The sequence below is a fragment of the Myodes glareolus genome, chromosome 2 (assembly GCF_982192425.1).
Source record: "Myodes glareolus chromosome 2, mMyoGla1.1, whole genome shotgun sequence".
NCBI classification, from domain to species: domain Eukaryota; kingdom Metazoa; phylum Chordata; class Mammalia; order Rodentia; family Cricetidae; genus Myodes; species Myodes glareolus.
The window spans coordinates 45,150,372-45,172,285 of record NC_142027.1 but is presented as its reverse complement, the minus strand read 5'-3'; the positions used below and the strand labels follow the sequence as shown (position 1 = coordinate 45,172,285).

Below are 21,914 nucleotides of genomic sequence, written 5' to 3'. Positions count from 1 at the left end.
TTTGTAACTTTCAATATTTTACTTTATTTGTTTGTTTGTTTTTTATGTACATTGGTATGAGGGTGTCAGATCCCCTGGAATTAGAGTTACTAACAGTAATGAGCTGTGGGGGGCTGGGAATTGAACCTGGGTCCTCTACAAGATCAGTTAGTGATTTAAATCTCTGAGCCATCTCTCCAGCCCCCTTTTTCTTTGTTTTTTAACAGAGCAACTTTTAGAAGCATTTGTTGATTGTAGAAAAATTTATGAGTTTCATAAATTGTCCTCTTTAAATTGTTTTTACTAATTTGTTTGTGTTTGTATCTGTGCATCTGTGTGTATGTGTGTTTGTGCATGTGTGTGTATTTGTTTACGTGTCTGTGCTTTTGTGTGTGTGCCTGCCACAGCACTTGTGTGGGGGTCAGAGGAGAAAGCCTGAGTCAGCTGCTTCTCTCTCTCTCCTTCTATCATGTAGACTTTAAGAACTGAACCCAGGTCACAGGCTTGGCCACAGTGTCCTTTCCTACTGAGCCATCTGACGAGCACAATTACCTTCTTTTGATAAAGGGCGTGGTCAGATGCCACTGGGGATAAGGCTGAGGTAAGTCAGCAACATTGTGTCCTTTACATGAACGCGTGGGGCACCCGAGTCCTGTCTCCCAGGTGACCTCCTAGAGTTGCCTTGCTGTTGTCACTGTTCTGTGTCACCTTCTTTCCTTGATTCGTTTCTTTGGACAAATATTTGCAGAGCAGCAACGCTGTGGAAGAAATGGTGGCTGGGCTTGGGAGCCACCAAGACCACTCGGACAAGCTCCAGCCTTGTGACGCTCACAATCTGGAGGGGGAAATGGAGAAATAAACAGATGAGAACATTCTGGGCTTATGAAAGGACAGAGCGAGAGCATCTCAGCCTTGTTTCCCGAAAATCCGCCTCCTGCCGTCGCCGCTGGGAGCGGAAGCCGGCATACTTGCTTAGAGGAGGGGCGACTGCCAGGAGCTATCTACCGAGCAAGCCAAGCCCAGGGTCTCCATTCTTTGCTCTTTTCCTCCTTCGCTGGGTCTCCCTCTCGCCTCTCTCTGTTCTTTGGACATCTCTTCTTCCTCTTTGCTTTTCTCCTGGTTCTCTACAGGCCTTCCCAGGGCCTTCCCCAAGCACTCATCCTCCGAGCTTCAAGCCTCAGGAAACCCTGACCCAGATTAGGGAAACTTACATTAGGTACAATAGGTATTTGCCTAATGACGTTATTTCCTGTCTCTTCACCGCTTCAGTAGTGAGCTGGACGCGTCTCAGAGGGTGCTTCCCTCTTCAAACACAGTTGTCTGAGAGGGAGGTTGAGATCAGGGGAAATCCAGAGAGATCAGAGTAGGTGCCTGGGGCTAGGGAAAGCAGGCCTGTGGGCAAGGGCAAGGGCATGCTGTGTGCAGCAACTCCGTGCAGATGCCCATGTCTTCCTCAGGTCAACAGATGTCCTGAAAACAGTGTCTGGTGCCAGGAACGAGTCTGAATCTCCAAGGGAAGAGTTTGAGCAAAGCAGCTTTCTTGTTTCTTTCTCAGTAACCCCATTATCCTCTCCCACCCTTCCCTAAGAGACTTAAAGTGCCCTGGTTTTCAGAATCCAGTTACTTCTGGGGCTGAGAGTGATGTTATTTCATGCTCTTAATGCACGGGGAGGCAGCAGAGCCAGGTGGTTGCCTCCCTGTCTGGCTCTGTCCTTGGCTCAGAGCAAGGTCTACCTTGTGCCATTGTTACCTTGCTCCCCCCACCCCCACTGATTTCCCCCATCTTCTCCCTCACAAAGCTGCCCATCCGCCCGGCTTCTCCCCTGGATAAAGCTCTCTGAGCGCTACTGTCAGGTTGGGTCAGACAGGAGGAAGATGTGCTCTGTGCTTTTTGGGAACTTGCAATCCATGGAGGAAACACATGTGAATGGGGCTTTGTGCCACTTCGAAAACAACGCGGTTCTTTTAAGAACCATGCCACGGGGATGGCTCAGTGGTTAACAGTCCTCACAGGGAACTAGAGTTCAGTTTTCAGCGCCCACCGAATGACCCACAACTGTCTGTAACTCCAGTTCCAGGGGGTCTAACGCCCTCTTCTGGCCTCCATGGACACTGCATCTATGCAGTACATAAACACACTAGCAGGCAAAACACTCCGCACACAAACAATTCTTCAGAAAGGCTTTTTAAGTTCTAAAAAGCCATGCCTCCTACATGGGATGGCTCTCTTTTTCTTCCTTGAACTCAGATGAGTCCAAGTTGATCCTTTAAGGAAAGGCGAGGCTTGGGACAATGCAGAAGGTAAGGGTAGCTCTTTGCTGCGAAGAAAGACACCTTCAGTCAATGAGCAGAAAACATACTGTGGAGGCAGGATTGGGCCTGGCACTATTCCTGACCTTCGGATCAACAGTCACATGGTGTGACGTCGACTTCTAAAGGATTCCTCTGCCCAGTTTACTGCCACTTCTTCAAGAAAGAAGCCAAGAACTTGCCAAGAGCAGCGCAGCACACACATCCCTCTATGGACGCCGTGGCCCATTGGATGCTCTTGGGTAGAAACTGCAGAGAATCTGTGGGTGAGGAGAAGAGGTTGTGGTCCACAGGGTGAATGGTGGGTTTGGGGCAGGATTTCTGGATAGGCTGCCATGGTGCTTTGCATATAAAATTAAACCAAATTATAAATAGGGAACATGTAGAGTTGACATTTCACCTTTCCGGTCAGGTTTAGTATAGTTTACAAAGTCATCCACAAGATGTTTAGTTGAGACCTCTGTAAACTAAGGCCAAAACATGGACCAGGAAGCATCCTTCCCCTTCAGGCAGAGGAACTCAGTTCCATCTGGGCATGCTCAGGAAAAGCCAAAGAAGGAATACGTTTCACCTAAACCCTGAAAGGCAAAGTATTTGCACAGTGCATATAGTGGGCAGGTGGGGAGACTTTAGAAACGAATGGGGCTGTGGAAGGACTTGTGAGATTGGGGGGTCTAGAAGCAGAACCACGGATATTTGACTGTGAATCCTCAGGTCCAATATAAGGAACAGAAGGCTGCTGGTGGTAGCATACTGGGGGGGGGGAGCTAAGGAGAAGCTCATCCAGAGACCTCACTAGCTGGGAGGAGTCTCTAGGGGTCTTCTCCGTGTCCTCTACCCGCTCAAGGGAATGTTTTTGGGTTAAGGACCTGTGCAGAGAGATCATCAGAGAGTCTGTTACAAATGGAACTTCATACAAAGTTGTTCACGGAACTGTTGCAGCCCAAGGGCAGTTCTGTATCTTCTCCTCTTTCAGCGGCTTAGTCTTCCCCAGGCTCCTCCTCCCCAGAGCAAAACTATAGCTTTAGAAGAGACTTACTTTGAGGGTCATTTCCCTTTTATTAAGGTATGCTTGGTCATCATACAAACAACACACATGGGAACTACAGCCCCCTACGCAGAATAAATTATGAAGTTGGTATTGAACAGTAGACGGCAGAAGCTGCTGTCTGGCCAGCAGGGCCCCCATGGCTAAGCACCTGGAGGCTCACGAGGTGTCAGCAGACCCTGAGAGAATGTGATACATCTGTGAGATGTTTTATATCAAATGCACCCCTTCCCCCAAACCCAAACTCCTTCACAACACGCAGCCCGGATGCAGGATGGCAGCCAGGGCAGGAGATGACGGGTTAAACAATTGAAGTGGACCCGCTTGCCTTCCCTGCAGCTTTAGTGGCAGATGGGTTTCTGAATCCACTTCTTATCAACTCCGTGGCTCCCCTGGAACTACTGCAGGGTGCCCCGGCAGTGGAAAGAGGGGGTGAAGAACTGGTTTTGTCCTCCGAGACTGCAGGCTGAGCACATCTTCGAAGTCCACTCTGCCTGTGTTTAGCTCTCTCCTCGTTCTCGCCAGCCACTCGCAGAAGAATGAATAGAGAGCTGCGTCCCCGGGGAAAGCCATCAGCAGCATCCACAAACTGGCAGAGGCCAGTCACTTTCCAGCCCCATGGTGCTGGAGAGACATCGCATTTCTCCAAGCCCCAGGGTCCCCAGCTGCAGAAATAAGGGTATCTATTTTAAAGGGTTGTCGTTAGGAACTACTAGAATTTGCTATTGCCAAGTCCCAAGCCAGACTCAGGCAAAATGTTCACAACCTTTTGTCTTTCTTGCTTTCTTTTCTTCCTTCCTTCCTTCCTTCCTTTTTTTTTTTTTTTGTACTTTTAGTTTTAGACAGGGTCTCTCTACATAGCCCTGGTTGTCTTGGAACTCACTCTGTAGACCAGGCTGGCCTCAAACTCACAGAGATCCACCTGCCTCTGCCTCCTGAGTGTTGGGATTAAACACTACTCCTGGCCCTTCATTTCTTCTTTCCTATTTCCCCATTTTGACCAATAAGTCTCCCAGCACAGACTGCTGCTATGTGTTCACGTAGAACGGCCGTGTCACTGGGAGGCAGCAAGAGACAGGTGCTATTGAGTCCATCCGAGAAGACCGTGGGCACATGTCAGGAAACTGCTGGGGAACATGGTGAGTGAGGAGCCATGGTAGTGGCTGGACAGGAAGAAGCAGGGTAGGAAGTGCTGCATTGACTTGAACCAGAAGCTGGAACCCTGAAACAGTGATGCTTCCGGCCTTCAGCAGGAAGCCAGTCACCCTTCCTGCGGGTTGGACAGATACCAGCGTAGGCTTATCTATCTGGCAGGTCTGGTCACCGCAAGGCTAATTTGGTGGGTCACAGTGGTTCTGCAGAATTTTCCCATCCGTCAACGCATCTTTCTGTTCAGCCAGTCAGCTAGCCACTTGGTATACATTCAGAGCTTCGTAGAATACAGGCTGAGTTGAATGGACAGCTCTGTCCGTTCATTTAGCACCTTCAGGGTAAGGAGCTCTTCTACAGTCCTTCGCCAAAGCTCTTCACAGTAATGCTGAGGTAGTAGCCGGGTGGACAATGCCCTTCTTTTCATGGATTGAGACATCTTCAAATTAAGAGTGAACACAGTGGAAACCCAGCTGAGGTTGGTCAAGGCTGGCGCTGATCTGGTCCTCGAAGACTGTAATCTAGCTCTCCTGTCACGATCCCTATTTCTAAGGGACCCAGACTGGCCTCTGGCCAGCCCTACCTTGCTGCTTCTCACACTAGTGTGGGCTTTAAGTCATCTTTAAAGTTCACAACAGGCTTGGAGCGGGACCACAGCTTTTCCCAGGAGGCTCGTCCTGAAACCTGCTCAAGGTCACTGTCTGAGGTGTCGCTGTCCCCAGAGTCCGAAGAGCTCTGGAAGCAGAGTTCACAGTAGGGCCGGTGGCAGCGACAAAAGAATTCGTCTGAGCTGCTGGACTCACTGTCCAGGTTGTAGCACCCAGAGGACAAGGAAGGATATCCAGGGGACGCTAGGAGTCGAGACTGACGGTGCCTGGGCAGACGCGGTGAAGAGGGTGGGCATAGGGCAAAAGCGGAAGGTTGGCAAGGAGCGCTTACATCACATCCTCCGGCCCCCTGAGGCTCGGACTGGCATCGCTTGCCACCCTCTAGGGCACTCCGTCTCTGGGGAGGATCTGTGAGTGGTGACAGTTTTACAGAAGAGGACCTTGGTACCTTGGACCTCGCATTTTGGTGGTCCAGCCTGGGGCTATTCTGGCTCTGCCCAACCAGCCCGCTTTGGGCACCAGAAACCGTCCTATTTGCCTGTTGCCCCATATTGAGGGTCACCGAGGCAGGGATGTGGGAGCGAGCCCGCTGGGCTGCCCGTCTCCTCCTCACCACATATGGGCTGAAACCCAGTTTAGATGGGGACAGCTTCTGGGGACTGCGGGAAGTGGCGCTCTTCCAAAGCTGTTGGGAACAAGGTAATGGGGAAAGGGGAGCCTCGGGACCCAGGTCCAGCTCTTGTAGGACTTCCTGAAGCTTCTCTCTGACCACTGAACTGACCCGAGGTGGCCTCTCTGGGAGTTCCTCTGAATTCTGCTTGGGTCTATGGGGGTCACACCCCACTCCATCAGCCATGAAACTCTGGCTGGGTGTCATGAGTCCCTGATCACCTCTTTCTGGATCCTCACTTTGTTCAGTCTGTGGCTTCTGGCTGCAACCCGTGTCCAAATGATCACAGAACTGTTTCAAAGTCACGTTGTCCTTTTGGTCTGGGGAAGGACTGGCATCCCTTCTAGATGCCCCAGGGCTTTTCAGGTGCTGGGAGGCCTCTGAGGCAAGCAGGGAGTCCTCGGCAGCTGCACCGATAGCATTCTCAGAGGCAGGAGGAGGTTCTGAAGGTCCCTGAACTGCCAGCCTGTGGGCGGAGGCTGCAGCTGGGGCAGTCCACTCCGGGGAATCGTAGGAGCACTCCGAAGACATCAGCTTTACTATCTTCGCCTTGGCGTTGTTGACTTGTTCTTGCAGGCTTTCGATTACTGCGTTTTTCTGTGGAATAAAAGCAAGACCATCAACAAAAGATGTTTCTAAAGGCCTTCTGCAGTGGAAAATGTGACACTGGAGACCCTGCTTAAATCCTAGTTTTTTTTCAGTGTACTGGTTGGTGACCTTAAGCTTGGAGGCGGGACTTAACATTGGGTGAAATAATGCCTGCCAAGTGTTTAGCACAGCCACGGGTATGTGGTTCCCAGGAAAGGCAGTATGGGCTCTCCTCCCAGCCCTGGACTGTGTACTGCTATCTATGAGGATGAAGGGGGCCCAGCCTCAAGGCTTGCTGGTAGCTACAGCATCATCTCATTTCCCCCAGCCCCAAGAGGGTCAGATTACTCTGAGGAAACCAGACTGAAGAGTGTTTGGGATTGTTCAGCTCGGCCTTCTCAGACTTGTGCGAACCACAGATGAATCTGAAGCACGTCTCTCGGGACAACCACAGAGAAAACAAACGCTTTGCCTCTTGTGACAGCCTGGAGAACGGGAAGGAGAGGGAGGTACCATTCATACTGGAACTACGGGAACCAGCGAGAATCTCAAGGCAGCTTCAACTCGTCCTTGGAAGTGGCAGGGTCTCCTGGCGTGAGAGGCCTAAGGAACCAACTGGCTATCACGAGCTCTTAAAGAAGTGTGTGTATCAGCAGCATTATTGTAGCTTAACATGAAATCAAGGCAAGAGTGGCAAGTGGGGTTACATCAGAGTAAAAGTCTACTGAGCAGCCCAGAAAACAACACAGTGATGACCGATAGACCTAGAGACGTTTGTTTGCCATCAGTTCCTCTACAGAGGGTCAATATGCAGAATATAGAAAGAACTTAAAAACTCCACAAAACAGATTCAAGGAGTCCGATTTTAAAATGGGTGAACAATCTAAATAGGTACTTCTCTAAAGAAGAAATACTAGCGGTCAATAAATATATGAAAAGATACTCAACATATTTATCCATAAGGGAAATACAAAAATCAAATCACATGAGAAATAACCTTATCCAGTTAGAATATCTATAGTTAAAAATGCTGGTGAGGGTGTGGAGAGCACATAGCCATCATACGATGTTGGTGGGAATGAAATTAGTACAGCCACTTTGGACATCAAAGCGGTGGTTTTTCAAAAAACTAGGAGTAGAGCTACCATGTGACCCAGCTATCCCAGTCCTGAGTAGACAGAGAGCCAAAGGAAATGAAATCGGTATCGTTAGCACCCTGCCATGCTTGTTACAGCACTGACTGCAAAACGCAAAGGAGGGAACCAGCTGAGGCGCCCGTCAGCAGAAGAGTTAATAAATAAAATACAACAAACATCAACAGAGTATTATTCAACTGTGAAGAAGTATGAAACCCTGCCATTTGTAGAAAAATGGTTGGAATTTCAGGACACCATGTTAAGTGAAATAAACCAGACCCAGTCAAATAGTTCGTGTTATTTTCCCCTCGGGTGTCGATGCAAAAACAATAATGACCTAAAAGTAGAAAATGGGCTACTAGGAACTAAGAAGGAAGTGGGGGTGGGGGTGGGGGGTGGGGAGAAGTAAGGTGGGGGAGAAGGTGAGGACAGCCATGATCAATGCAGACTGTATACAGGCCCAGAAATATCACAGTGAGTCCCATTCATTTCCAAATCAATCTGTGATAACGTAAGAAAAGGATTAATATAGGAGCTGAAAGCAGATAGCTTGATTAAGTAGCTCTAGAATCCAGTGCAGAAGGCGAAGGAGGCTGGGGCAGTTCTGCCGTCTAGATACTGTCCTCCTGTGCAGATGTCCGTGAGTCAACAGGCTGTGCCCCAGAGGGCAGACAGGTGACAGCTGCAGAAGTGTGCCTGTCCTAACTGCACACTGTGAGGCAGGAAGCAGGCATGGGTGTGAGCTGCTGCTGGGTGTCCGGGCATGCCCACACTCTTGCCTTCGTGGAGGGCAGCAGTGAACTGTCTGGCTCAGAATGTGTGTTCTACCATGCACAAGGCAGAGCAGCAGTGAAAAGTGTCTCACGAGGAATGGGTGGGCTGAGGAAGATGAAACAGACTCTGGGGAAAATGGTATGGTGAGCATTGGGCTCCAGCAAGATTTGCCTGGATAATGCAGTGCTGATCTTGTGGCTGACTCCTTTTTAGGAGCTAATGACCAGTCCTGGGACACCCCTTTATCATGCCTGGAAACAAAAGAATTCTCTCTCTCTCTCTCTCTCCCCAGGGTTTCTCTGTCCTGGAACTTGCTCTGTAGACCAAGCTGGCCTCGAACTCACAGAGATCTGCCTGCCTCTGCTTACCGAGTGCTGGAATTAAAAGTGTGCATTACCACTGCCCGGCCTGGACTCTGTCTTACAAAAATAAAACTCCAGTCTGGGGGGGTGGAAAGATGGCTCAGAGGTTAAGAGCACTGATTGTTCTTCCAGAGGCCTGGAGTTCAATTCCCAGCAACCACATGGTGGCTCACAACCATCTGTAATGAGATCTGGTGCCCTCTTCTGGCCTAGAGGCATACACGCCAAAACACTGTATACATAATAAATAAATCTTAAAAACAGCAGAAGTTAAAACTCTAGCCTGCTCATGGACAGAACCTAGACTTGTCTATCAAATTACATTGAAAAGTTGGCCAGAAATGATTCTTTTTGGTTTTAAGACAGGGTACCCCAGCTGGCCTAAAACTCTCTGTGTAGCCCAAACTGGCCTCAGATTCACGGCAATTCTCCTGCTTTGATATCCCAAGCATTAAGATTACAGGCATGCACACCATACCTGGTCAGAAATGACCACTTAAGGTTGGAATACAACCTTCCAATAAACCTGCAGTGGCCTGTAAGTCCCTGTCCCTGGGCAAAACCAGGAGGTGGTATTATTTACTGGTGCTGGCTCTCCTGTTTTCCTGATGGTTTAGTGGGCCTCCTTGCCATCAGAGAGAAGCCAAGGCCAGTGAGAGACTGGTGGAGCAGGTGGAAGGGACTTTCAGAGGAGTTCCCACCTGCCAGGTCTCCTTCCCCGTTTTGAAGAGCCATAGGTCGGCTGGTTGGTGAGTGGAGACTCACCCAGAACAGAGCCCACGAGTGACAGGGGAACACTCAGGCTCCTTGTGCTATGTGGGATGTGTCAGGTGGCTCGAAGGACCTCGCAAGGTAATCATGGTGGTGGCTGCTAGGTAGGGACTTGATCCCTTTCTTCCTCCCCCAATACCCATTCCTGGAACCCACCCTGCAAATCCTCATGCCAGCCTCAGCAGGCAGGAAGAAGCCGTAGCTGATGAGCCCACTCTAGGGGTGAAACAGGATTCTGTTTCCTCGTGTTTTCTCTACAAATGACTTTGAGTATAGGAAACTCTTATGAACATCCCGATGGGAAGAACGCCCTCCTCCCAGATCACCAAACGTCTGAAGCTGGCTGACTACGTCTGAAGCTGGCTGACTACGGATTTAGAAACATCAATGTAAACAGTCAATTTCCCTTCTTCCACAAAAGGAAGCAAGACTGTGTTTTCACCGCGGCTTTGTGTTAATTAGAGGCATAGTGTGAGGTCCTGCCACAAGGAGTCCAAGATCTGACCTCCTGCGGCAGCACGAATATTTAAATCATTATTTTGGTCTATGGTGGGAAGCAACACGTCAGAGGTACCCGGAAGAGGGCACAGACCCTAGGAGTCCACATCTCACGTCTCTAGTACCAGGAGGAAAGGATGGGTCGCCAGCACAAGGGGCAGTCTGTCTACTGCTCTCATGCGCACTGGTGCAAGAGAAACGTGCTGTGTGAGAGGCCAAGGGAAGAGCTGATTGTGGTGGAGCACGCCTGTAATTCTAGTCCTTGGGAAACTGAGACAGGAGGATCACAGTTTGATGGAACCTGGGTTACACAGACACTGTCTCAAAAACAAAAACAAACAGAAAACACAAGACACGAATGAGAAGCTGGGCTGTCAAGTCACGGCAACTGCAAAGGAGGTCTAGTGAGCTTAGACCAAACCCTGGCTGGGCAGGGGCTGTCCTGCATGAGGAAGGGGCAGGGGTAGCACCCAGGATACAGAGCCAACCATCCCCTGGCTGCCCACCTCAGGTCTCCAGCACTGGCTACTGGTTCCCGGGCCTGTTCTATGGAAGATGATCGGGCATTGCCAGCCTAACAGAAGCGGTGTTTTGCTACTAATATACTCGCGCCTGCTAAGGGCTCTTGCCCTGCAGACTCAAGGTTTCTTTTGGAAAGAGCACATTCAGCTACTGCGTGGGAAACAGGGTAGCATGGCCGAGGTACAATAAGCTGCTCAAAAAAAATTACCATAAGGCTAAAGAATCCGTTCCAGTCCATTTGGCTGTTCCAGTGTTAGCTGATTGTAAATGAGGACCGTCCTGCTGAGTCTAGCCAAGTTTCAGGCCTTCTATTTATTGGGGAAAATATTTCTTTAAAAACTTTACAGAACACCAGAGGCAGGGCCAGTGCCCTGCCAGGTGGAGAGAAAGCTGGCTTTAAAATAATGTCCAGAGTGTTTAATAAAGAGTGCAGAAAAGCAGAGGTTTCTCTGATGGGTAGAGAAGACCCAGAGGGGAGGGAATATTGTGGGAGACCAGAGAAGCAGACACCGTGGGTGCTGGCCAGACTTGGCCTTTTATCTGGGCATGTCTAAGTCTAAGGTTTCTCCCACACTGTCCTCTCATGGGGATATTCATGCCTAGGACACAGTCCTGCTATCAAAAACAAGTTTGGCTTCCCTAATAGCACTAACTCAGACATGTTTTGCATATATATATGTACACACACACCTATACATATATATATATTTATCAAATTACATACACACATACACATATTTATGTGTGTGTGTATGTAATTTGATTTAATTTGTGTCAAAATACTTACTAATTCCTTCGCCTGGCCCTGGCCCTGGCCCTGTACTGCCTTCTTATGGAGCAGAGTCCTCAGGGTTTTCAAGTCCACATTATGCTTGTCTGGGAGAGGGGCCAATTCTGGTTCAAGTACAGAATAAAGAAGGGCCAGGGCACCCGAAGGGCTGGGGCACCCAAGCTGCCTTGATGCTGTGGTGACATTCAGAGACCCTTATTCACCCCACCTCCACCTGCAGACACATCTGAGAACGCTGGGCGCTGAGAAGGTTGAGTTGTCCCAGAGAGGCCCCATCATGTCGTGGACACAACAGCACGACTGTGCATAAAGAGTGCCCACACAGATCCTAGTCACTACAGCCAGGGTCTTTCTAATGCTGCTTCCTCTGCGCGGGTTTTGCTTGTTTGTCTGTTTTTTGACTCTTCCCCTGGCCAGTTGGTCCTCATCATTAGACTCATCCAGAGCCTTTTCTCACGATTCTGCCGGGTTCCTTTTCCCCCTTCCCCAGTCCATCACCCTCACTTATCATCCTGATTGCTTCTTTCCTGCTCGTCATTACAATTTCAATTCTTTTCTTCCTTTGGTTCTGGAGGTAGAGTCCTGTAGCTCAGATTGGCCGCGAGCCCCCTGTGCCAGCTGAGGATGACCTTCACCTCTCTTGCTTCACTTCCTGAGGACGGAACTAGAGGCAGCTGCCATCACACCCGGGTTAGCAGGCAGGGATGAAAGCCAGGACTCGGTGCAGGCTAGATAAACTTTCTTCTGTCATTGCACCTCCTCTCCTGTCTTTGCTAGCACAGTTTATGACGAAATGTTTACTTATCAATATCCATTTGTTCCACTTGACTGCAAATTCCTCGAGGCCAGGACCCGAGTTTGTCTGGTTCATCAACAGGTAGCACAAAGACCTCAGTCTACACCTGGCTGCTGCATGGGTGAGATGGATGAGGGTCCCTGGGGTGGTGGTGGGATTTTGCAGGCTTTGGGGGAAAGTAGAAGAATAACTAGGGCAGAGAATGTTGGCAGAGTGAACATGGGGGCCGTGAGAACACGAGGGGCCATGCAGGCATGCAGGGCCCCGAGGGCACGTGGGATTGCTTCTGCGGGGTTGAAGTTCCTCACAGGGAGCCTACTAAGCAAGGTGGGCCTTACCTCTGTGAGGAGCCTCTCCACGCAGCTCCTCTCATCCCTCAGGTGGCCGTTCTGGTCCTCGTCAAACTGGCTGTGGAAGCTTTTGCTAGGGGTGCTGAAATATTTGGCCATGTGTCGGGTTGTTTGGTTTTCTCCTTCAAATGCCTTCCATTGCTTCAGCTGTTAGTCAAAAGAACACATGTTATTTATTTAATCACACGCCCAGAAATACTTCCCTTGCTCTTGCTCGTAAATACCAAGGAACGACACCGTCACCAACACACAAGCTATTTACTCCTTACAACGTCATTTGCTCTGCAGTGTTCACGGGCAGGAATGACAGAAAACACGGGAAATTTTAAGGTGTCATGCTTTAAAACTGTCCAGGAAAAAGACAGACTATGATACAGAGCAGCCTCTCTGATGTCAAAGTGTCAAAGGAAATCAGAGCAAAGATGTGTCTCGAGCAGTGTTCTAAAGCTCCTGCTTGGAAGTTGACTGAACAAGAACGTGTCTATGAAGCTGCCTCTACCAGCGTGCAGTGCCTCTTGGCATTTTCAGTTGTTGAGGAACGATGTGCTTCTGTTGAGAGCCCAGTTCATTGTTCGAGGCTTTCTACTCCAAATTAATGACCAAAGACCGAATAAAACCCCACAGGTCCCCAAAAAATAAAAACAAAAATGGAATGTCAGGCCTGACACATGACCATATTTTCAACAGTGAGAGTGGGTAGGAGTGTGACTTTCCCATGGTTGCACATCACTTTCGACAGCTGGAATCAGGTCCACTACACTCTGGATTCTCATGTAACTGATGAAGAGACAGAACGTTGGGTGTCCAGAACCTGTCTTTGGAGAGCACTCGGTAGAGGCATGGGCTGGTCAACTTTCATAGTGTCAGAGTGAGCTAGAACTTTCTCAGACAGGAGTCTGCTACAGAGTGCATCGACCTAGCAAGTGCCAAGATGTGAATGACAGGGGACTGCAGCAGTAGAGGCAGAGATCTCTTACTTTTGGCATCTCAATATCCCTGCTGGAGCCATGCTGGCACGGTTTTCAAGGACTAGCTCAACATAAGCACAAGGCCATGTTAGCCTTGGGTTTAGCACACCCCCCCTCCCCAAGCTGGTGAAGCCAAGGCACCATTTGACCAAAGTCCTCCATTCCCTTTTAGTTCCTTCTTTTTGAAGGTCCTGGTCCTCAAGACTTGACTCTTTGTATTCCCTGGGATATCCATAATTGATCCTCAAGGATCAAAACACTTCCTTCAAAGGACCAGCAAAAAAAATCTTTTCTGGCCTCTGGGTGATGTGGATGCTATAGCACATGTTCTGACTCCTCACATCTCTTACTTGTCTCTGAGTCCTTGGACCTGGTTGACTGTTTGTTATCTCAGATGGCCAATGGAATTTTGTGAATGTAATGTTAAGGTTGGGGATGGAAGGATTATTCGTGTAGGCCCATTGTCATTACAAGAGTCCATATAAGAGAGGAGGAGGAGAGTCAGAGAAGAAGGTGGGGGTAAAGAGAGAGAGGAGGGATGGCCACGAAGATGCCCCTTTGCTGGGTCAGAAGGGGGAGGGAGGACCATGAGCTAAAGAAGACAGGGGGTCTCTAGAAACTGGAAAAGCCAAGAAATGGATTCTCCCCTTGTCTGAAGAATAAATACAGATCTATGGATACCTTGGTTATAGTCAAATAAAACCCATTTCAGATATCTGCCCTACAGAACTTCAAGACTGGTGGTTTAAAAGAGAATGGTCCCCAAAGGGAGTGGCATTATTAGGAGGTATGGCCTTGTTGGAGGAACTATGTCACTGTCGGGGTGGACTTTGAGGTCTCTTTTGCTCAAGCTTCCCTCAGTGCGACTGTTAGTCAACTTCCTGTTGCCTCTGTGTCAAGATGCAAGGATTGTTAGCTCCAGCACCATGTCTGCCTGTGCACCATCATGCTCCCTGCCCTGATGATAGCGGACTGACCCTCTGAAACTGTAAGCGAGCCACACCAATTAAATGTTTCGTATAAGAGTTACTGTGATCACAATGTCTCTTCATAGCAATAGAAACCCTAAGACAAAACCAATACATTTGTTTGGTTTAAAGCCACTGGTGATTATTACAGCAGCCACAGGAAACCAGTACCCGTGGGAATCGGAGTGGCATCAGGCCACACCGTGCTTCTAGAAACCCACAGAGCTGCCCCTCTACCCTCTGACTTCTCACCTTATCTCTATTTCAAAAATAGTAGAGAGGCTGGAGAGATGGCTCAGCAGTTCAAAGCACTGACTGCTCTTCTAGAGGACTCCAGTTCGGGTCTCAGCACCCATATATTGGCTTACAACTGTCTGTAACTCCAGTTCCAGGGGATTTGGTACCCTCTTTTGGACTCTGTGGGTACCAAGAATGCACATGGTGCAAAGACATACATGCAAGCACATAAAAGATTAATAAAAATAAAATTAATTGAAAAATAGCCAAGAGTGGGCTGGCAAGATGGCACAGTGGGTAGGGGTGCTTGTTGTTAGGCCTGGTGACCTGGGTTCACTCCCAGGAACCCCCACAGTGAAAGGAGAGAACCAGTTCCTCCTGAAAGTTGTCCTCTGACCTCCATCTGTGCACCATGGCATACACACATACACATATGCACACACATACACACAAATAAAAGTATTTTTAAATACAATAAGATGAAAAGATCTTATTATATATGAAAGTCAGGATATCCCTTCCTTGGAGCTCTCCCACTCTTAGGAGTTCTTTCTCACTTTCGGTCTTATCTCTTTCTACCTGCTTGCTGCATTTGTGTCAAGACTGACCTCCAACGCCTGTTTGTTGTGAAGATGCCGCGCCAGCTCTAGGAAAGTCTAGGGCAGCTTCCAAAGCATTCGGCACACATATCTTAATTCCTCTTATATCTGCTTCCCACCAGACTTAAAGAGGGGAAGGACCCTGTGCGTCACTGCCTGTACGTACCAGCTAAGATGTGACCAAAGGACTCACAGATAAATAAATTTACAATTCTCCAGTCTTGTGGGTACAAGGGAAAGGGGTCAAGTCCTAAGTGTGTCACAGATGCGGAGCGGAAAGAGAAAATATCCTCGGAATTTTGCCTTGCGGGATGGAATGGAAGGGGGGATGGGTCACACTCAGGTCACAAAACCAGGGGCTGGCTGGAGGCTGGCGATGACCTCAGCGCTTGGCATCAGAGACACCCAGGCATTTCCTGAGAGCTGTGTACAAGCTTCTTGGTTCCCTTCAGTCGCTTTACCCTGCTCTCCAGCGCCGCCTAGAGACCCTTCCGACAGCAGCTTGGAAGGCTCTGGCTAGCCCAGGACTCACCTCCCTTCCAGCCATCATCCGATCCTCCCCTAGCTCCCCACGGACGTCTTCCCTAATGTGCTCAGCTGTCTCTCAGCCCTGGGGGCACAGCGCGAATCTCACAGGGAGAACCAGTCGTGCTTCTACCAAACATCTCTGAGCTCAGAGGAGAAATCAATTTAGGAACAGACCTCGGTCATTTTTCTCTGATGAAAAACGACTTAGTCCCTAAAACTATAATACTATAAAATATAGTTTAGTCTCAGAACACAGTCAGTTCAAGAGGGAAAAGCGAAAGAGAGAGAGAGAGAGAGAGAGAGAGAGAGAGAGAGAGAGAGAAAAGATGAGAGGTAAAGAGACAGGAAGGCCAAGAAAACCAGGAGGAAAAGGGGTAAGGCAGGGGAGGGACGGCCGCCCGCCCACCACATTCCGGGACTCAGTAGCGGTCCCCTCCCCGCTCGCCCCTGCACCGTTGGCAGCAGTAGGTAAATTCTGGGAGACAGCAGTTAATCTGTTCAGCACAGCTGCAGAGGATTCTAACCAGAGGAAGGAGTCCTGTGCTGAGGCTCAGGACAAAGGGTAAGAGTGCCAGGCAGAAACACAATACAGGGCCAGCCAGGGAGACTGCTTCCATTTTCACAGGGCGTGTTCCTCAGAAAGCCTTTCCTTCTGAGGTCCTTGGTAGTTAGTGTTGGCCCTCTCTCTCCCTCTGTTCACTATAAACTCTGCCCCTAGACCTATTCTTTATATATTTTAAAATTTTGTCTCTTATATCTGTCTGTCTTTTGCTCCCTTAGTTTGCTAACTCAATATTTTGTAGTGTCTAAATTGCCTATTCAGGGTTTCATTTCAATTTAGCATCGGTTTTCATCCTTATTCAATATTTTATTATCGAAGGCTAGACTCCTGACTTTGAGGTTTGCTTTTGTTGAAAAGAAGCAATGCCCTTGGAATCCTGTTGACCAAGCAGAATAAATATCTTGGAACATTTCCAACTGTAGAAAGTGGCCGGACCTTCAGCCATGTGGTCTCCTTTGTGCATGCGCATTTTCCTTAAGAATCCTTTTGCCAAGTGGAGACACAGACCTTCAATAATCCCAGCTCTCAGGAGGCAGAGGCAGGTGGATCTCTTATGAGATGGAGGGCAGCCTGGTCTACTGAGAGAGAGTTCCAGCCAGGGCTAAACAGAGAAACCTTGTCTTGAAAATCAAAAAACCAAAACCAAACCAAAGTAACAACATCAAAAAAAAAAAAAAAAAAAAAAAAAAAAGCCCTGTCCTGGTTGTATATCTTTACACAGAAGGAGCTACAGTCCCCTCATATAATAAATATATTTTATTGATCGCATCTTTACACCAAACATTACATATATTCAGGTATTCAAGGCAGAAAGAAGGTAAAAGGGACATGGCAACAATGTTTATCTGTATTTACTTATTTCTTTTCAGGAAGGTAGGAAGTTTCTCAGACACCTTCCAGGAAACCTCTAGCGTTTCAATGGTGTTCTGGGGAGATCCCTAGCTAGATGAGAGGGTGGCAAGGCAAATGCTTAGTTCTTTCACAGGTAAATAAAAAAGAAAAGGAATGGTGAAAAAGGCTAGGCTACCCCAAAGTTTCTCCTCACTTCCGCATCTGCTAGGGAGGAGGGGCCCAAACAATGAACCTCCACTCTTTTTTTTTTAATGTGTAGCCCAGGCTGGCCTCAAACTCGTGATCCTCCTGCCTCTGCCTCCTTAAGCAAATCCTACCAGCGTGTGCCACCACAACCGGCAAACCGCCACTCTTTTTGTTGTTATTGTTTTGGTTTGGTTTTTCAAGACAGGGTTTCTGTGTAAACAGTCCTGCCCTCCCTGGACTCACTCTGTAGACCAGGCTGTCCTCAGACTCACAGAAATCCACCTGCCCCTACTCCTGGGTGCTGGGATTAAAGGTGTGCGCCACCACCACCCGGGTGAGCCTCCACTTTTAGTAGTCTTCTCTAGTGCAGTTCTTACAGTGCTAAGATGCTGCAAAGTCCCTCCAGTTTGTGGCACAAAAGCCACACCCAGGTTTATCCATTCATACACCCCCCCCACTGTTGGTTTATTTGGTTGAATGTTTTGTTGATAATTATTATGCAGGAAGGAGACTGAAGTGCCTACATGCCACGCCATGGTGGTCCAGTTGTCTGTAACCTTGACAGTCAACAGTGGGGTGAGCCATTAGCTTCACCACAGGAAGGGATTCAGAATGGGGGGGCTAGCCTCAGGGGAAGAAAGGGAGAGAGAGAGAGGGAAAAAGAAAGCATCCAGTGGCTAGATCACTGAGGTGATGGATAAGGCCCTGTGGCCTATCAGCTTAGGAAAACAGCCACCAGAGCATTCCTCCTTAGGCTTAAAGATTTCTCCATCTCTTCTCTCCTTGTCAGGATGTTTTCTCTGCTTCTGCCATCCTCCTTTATTTGGTTTTATTCTTAACCTCCGTAATAGGAAATGCATTTTAATCTTGCTCTCTCTCTCTCTCTCTCTCTCTCTCTCTCTCTGTGTGTGTGTGTGTGTGTGTGTGTGTGTATTAATGTAGGATTCCCCTCTGTATGCTCTGAATATGTTTTTATTACAATTGGTTAATAAAGAAGCTGCTTTGGCCTATGGCAGGGCAGAATGTAGGTAGACAGGAAAACTAAACTGAATGCAGGGAGAAAGAAGGCTGAGTCAGGCAGACGCTATATAGTTGCCGAAGAAGAAGGATGCTGGAAACTTACTAGTTAGCCACAGTCTCATGGCGATACAAAGATTAATAGAAATGGGTTAATTTAAGATGTAAGAGTTAGTTAATAAGAAGCCTGAGCTAATAGGCCAAGCATTGTTGCAATTAATATAGTTTCTGTGCGATTATTTGGGTCTGGGTGGCCAGGAAATGGAAAAGTAGTCTCCATTTACAGTGTGTGTTTCAAGACAGAGTTTCTCTGTACAGCCCTGGATATCCTGTATACTCAAACCTGCTCTGTAGATCAGGCTGGCCTTGAACTCACAGAGATCTGCCTGCCTCTGCCTCCTGATTGCTGGGATTAAAGGCGTGTGCTACCACCACCCGGCTAATTTCTCCCTTTCATAAAGAGGGTACTCTGTGTTTGGAGAGAGAGAGAGAGAGAGAGAGACAGAGCCAGAGAGACAGAGACAAGCTCACTGTGTATCTGAGGGCGACTCAACTCTCCTGCCTCCTTCTCCCAGGTGTTGGGGTTACAGGGGTACACCACCACACCTGGCTAGGAAAACCATTCTACATCTCGAAGTTCTAACAGAAAATTCTGTACGAACCTGCAATCCTAAATCCCAAATTAGAAAGGAAAAGGCTTTCTTCTTTGAGGTTAGCCTGAGCCACACAGTAAGTTTCAGAGCAGAGTGGGAGCTGGGTGGGAAGCAGGGGTGCGGTCACCTCGAGGAACAGACCACCCCCCAGCACTGGGAGCCCTATTTGGCCTGACTCGGGAACAGAGCTGTCTTCTCCTAAGCATTGAAGAGGTACGGAGGGGCTGTAGGCCTTCTTCTGACCACCATGACTGCAGGGAAAGCAAGTGACCCATCGCGCCCGTGAAGAACCCTGCAAAGCCCTCGTGGTACCTGGGGAAGGAACACACAGCAGTTCACAGTGGTTGTGCAAACGAAGATCCCTCCAGACGTGAATCCAAAGACTAGATTGGGCCAGGAGTGCAAGTGTCTGGTGAGCACGAAAATCAGGCCCGCGGTGAGCAGCAGGAGGTTGACTCCGACCATGATGGTCACGGATTGGTTCACGGGAGGAGAGCTGACGTGGTTGGTCAGGCCAGCCAGGTAAGCACCATACAGCAGCAGCAGCCCCTGCAGGAGGAGCAGGAACCACAGGTCAGAGGAGCAGGGTCGGGGCCAGTGTCCTCATCGGTAACACCGGTGCGCAAAGATTTGCTGTGAGCTCACACTAAGAGACGTCCCAAGGAACCAGGAGATAAGTCCTTCTACCTACGGGTTCTGAAAGTCACTTCTGGTCCTTCACTAAGAACGAGTTTATCAGAGGCTGGCGAACAAGCTATCGGATAATACAACATTCTTCGGGGAGAAGGCACAGAGCCTAGTGGAGGTGCCTAGGAGTTCCACAGACGGGCAGCGGGCACGCAGAAGGCAGGGAAGCCGGCTCCTGCTGTTGTATATGTGTGGGGGCGTGCTACATATCCGTTATGGCAGTGAGCGCGGCTGAGTGGCATGTGGGAACCGGAAGGGACCTGCGGTCTGCTTCTCCAGTCCTGTGCTACCGCAGCAGGGCAGTGCCAGAGGGAGAGGTTATTATTTGATTTCCCAGGGTACTCAAAGGCACCATCTGCCTGCCAGGCTCTGCACCTGCAGGTCTGCATCTGCCTGCAAGAGCACTGTTTTCTGTTCCCCACAAAGGAACTCCATAGGCTACCGGTGGCTCTGTGCAGCAGGGATTCTTGGGAGAAGAAAGATGGAAAAAGAGGAGAACAAAGGCAGGTTGGGACCCCAACAAGGAGGGGAGGCACAGGCAGTAGGCGCTACATCTGAACTGCTTTGTGACATTCCCCTCTATCACAAGGACCGGGGCCCAGCACTTTCTCTCTCTTCACAAGCATAAATCCGTCCTCCCAGTTCTCACTTGTACTAGGGAGAAAATGGCATGGTCCCTGACAGTGCTGTTTCCCCAGAGGCAGCTGCGCACATCTGAACGTCAGTGTACAGATTCTGTATGCACTGGTCTTTCTGACTTGCTCAGAGTACTATGCTACAAACCATTGCAACCAAGGACATTCACAACCAGGTATGATGGGTAACTAGGCATCCCAGCACTTGTGAGGCTGAGGCAGCAGGATTGCTGTGAGTCTGAGACCAGTTTAGGCCATGCGTTGAGACCTAGACTCAAAACAACAAGGGTGATAACATCAGGAGGGCAACAATAGCAGAATGGAGGGCTTTCAGAACTGTAATGTGTAGATGCTGTTGGGTATAAGGTGAGGCTGAGAACCAAGGGGATTTGGGAGAAGGAAAGTCAGGCCAGGTATCCTGTTGACACTGAAATCACATGACCTGGTCAACTCCAACTGCAGGCATGGCTCTTAGGGGTAACTTTGGAAGATTTGGTTCTACCAAAAGGGGGTGCAGCATCAAACCCAGTCACCATCGGATCTTCACTGATGAGTCCTGGTAACTGGTACCACTGAGTGCCACTCAGGAACAACATCATTACTAGTTTTACCAAAGGTGAATAAAATTAATTCTGTGATTCTGAAATGTTAGATATGATTTTCATGAAACAGTTTAATTCCATAATAAGGGAATATTAATTTCATTAATATTCTTGCTAAAAAGGGAAACAGGTATGAGTAAAAGCCACTGTACCCAAGACTGCTATTTGAGGGTGTCACACCTGATCCTTGATTGTCATCTACCTTTTGTTAGCAAGCTTGGGGTGGCGGGGGGGGGGGGGGGACCCTCTTCAGGAGCTCCTTGCTGGCAGGCGCCCCCAGGAGGTCGGCTGAGGCAGTATTCCTTTCTTCATATCCTATAGACACCGTGGTAGTGAACAGAAGTGCGATGGGAACACACAGAAAATAATGGAGGAGGTTTACGAAGACAGGGCGTGGGGTGGAGGGATGAAGCGGAGGATAAGCTCCAGGATCCAAGAACTGAGATGACTGAGCTCTGGACTTCAGAACTGTCCAGAGCCAGAGGAAGAACAAGAGTAATAAGATGTAAAGTTCTGCAGCCCTCACTAAGGGCAGGAGTGGCTGGAAACTCTAGTGTGCAAATTCTAAGCAAGTGAAAGCAGCTCTCAAGGGGCTGTATCATTGTCCCTACTCCAGGGGGATTATGGCTCCCGGAGGTTAGATGAGGTTGGGATTTAGCTCGGAAGGGGCCAGGGCAGAGTTCAGCGCCATTTGATAGCAGCATTCAGAGGTTCAGTTCCCAACCATTTCCAAGATACAAGCGAGTGATGACTGTTTGCTTCCTGAATTCTTAAAAAAAGAAAGAAAGAAAGAAAGAAAAAGAAAAAAGAAATACTCCTAATCCAGTTACAGTGAGTCACATTGTGAGTTCAAAGACAGCCTGGCTTACACAGCCAGTGAGGACTGCATATGAAGACCCTCAATAAACAACACAATTCCTCCCACAGAAACTCACCCAAAACAGAAAAAAAAAAAACCAGATCATAATATGAGAGAAACTGAACCCAGTGATTTGTTGGTAGACTGCATGAAGAACCACGAGAAGTTGCAAAAGTGCCCCTCCAAATGTAAACGGTGAAGAAATAAAAG

The 21,914-nt window shown here is 48.8% G+C and overlaps 1 protein-coding gene across 1 annotated transcript in view; it reads right to left on the bottom strand.

The window, feature by feature from the left end:
- Positions 1–3,324: 3,324 nt before the first annotated feature.
- Positions 3,325–21,914, bottom strand: part of Gpr156 (G protein-coupled receptor 156) — a 100,330-nt gene continuing 81,740 nt past the window's right edge. Inside the window, exons 8-10 of the mRNA XM_048422842.3 lie at positions 19,234–19,470; positions 12,340–12,498; positions 3,325–6,361 (exon numbers count right to left, since the gene is read on the bottom strand). Of these exons, the coding sequence (XP_048278799.3) occupies positions 5,081–6,361; positions 12,340–12,498; positions 19,234–19,470 (1,677 nt within the window). The 3' untranslated portion in view covers positions 3,325–5,080. The remainder of the gene's footprint in view (positions 6,362–12,339; positions 12,499–19,233; positions 19,471–21,914) is intronic.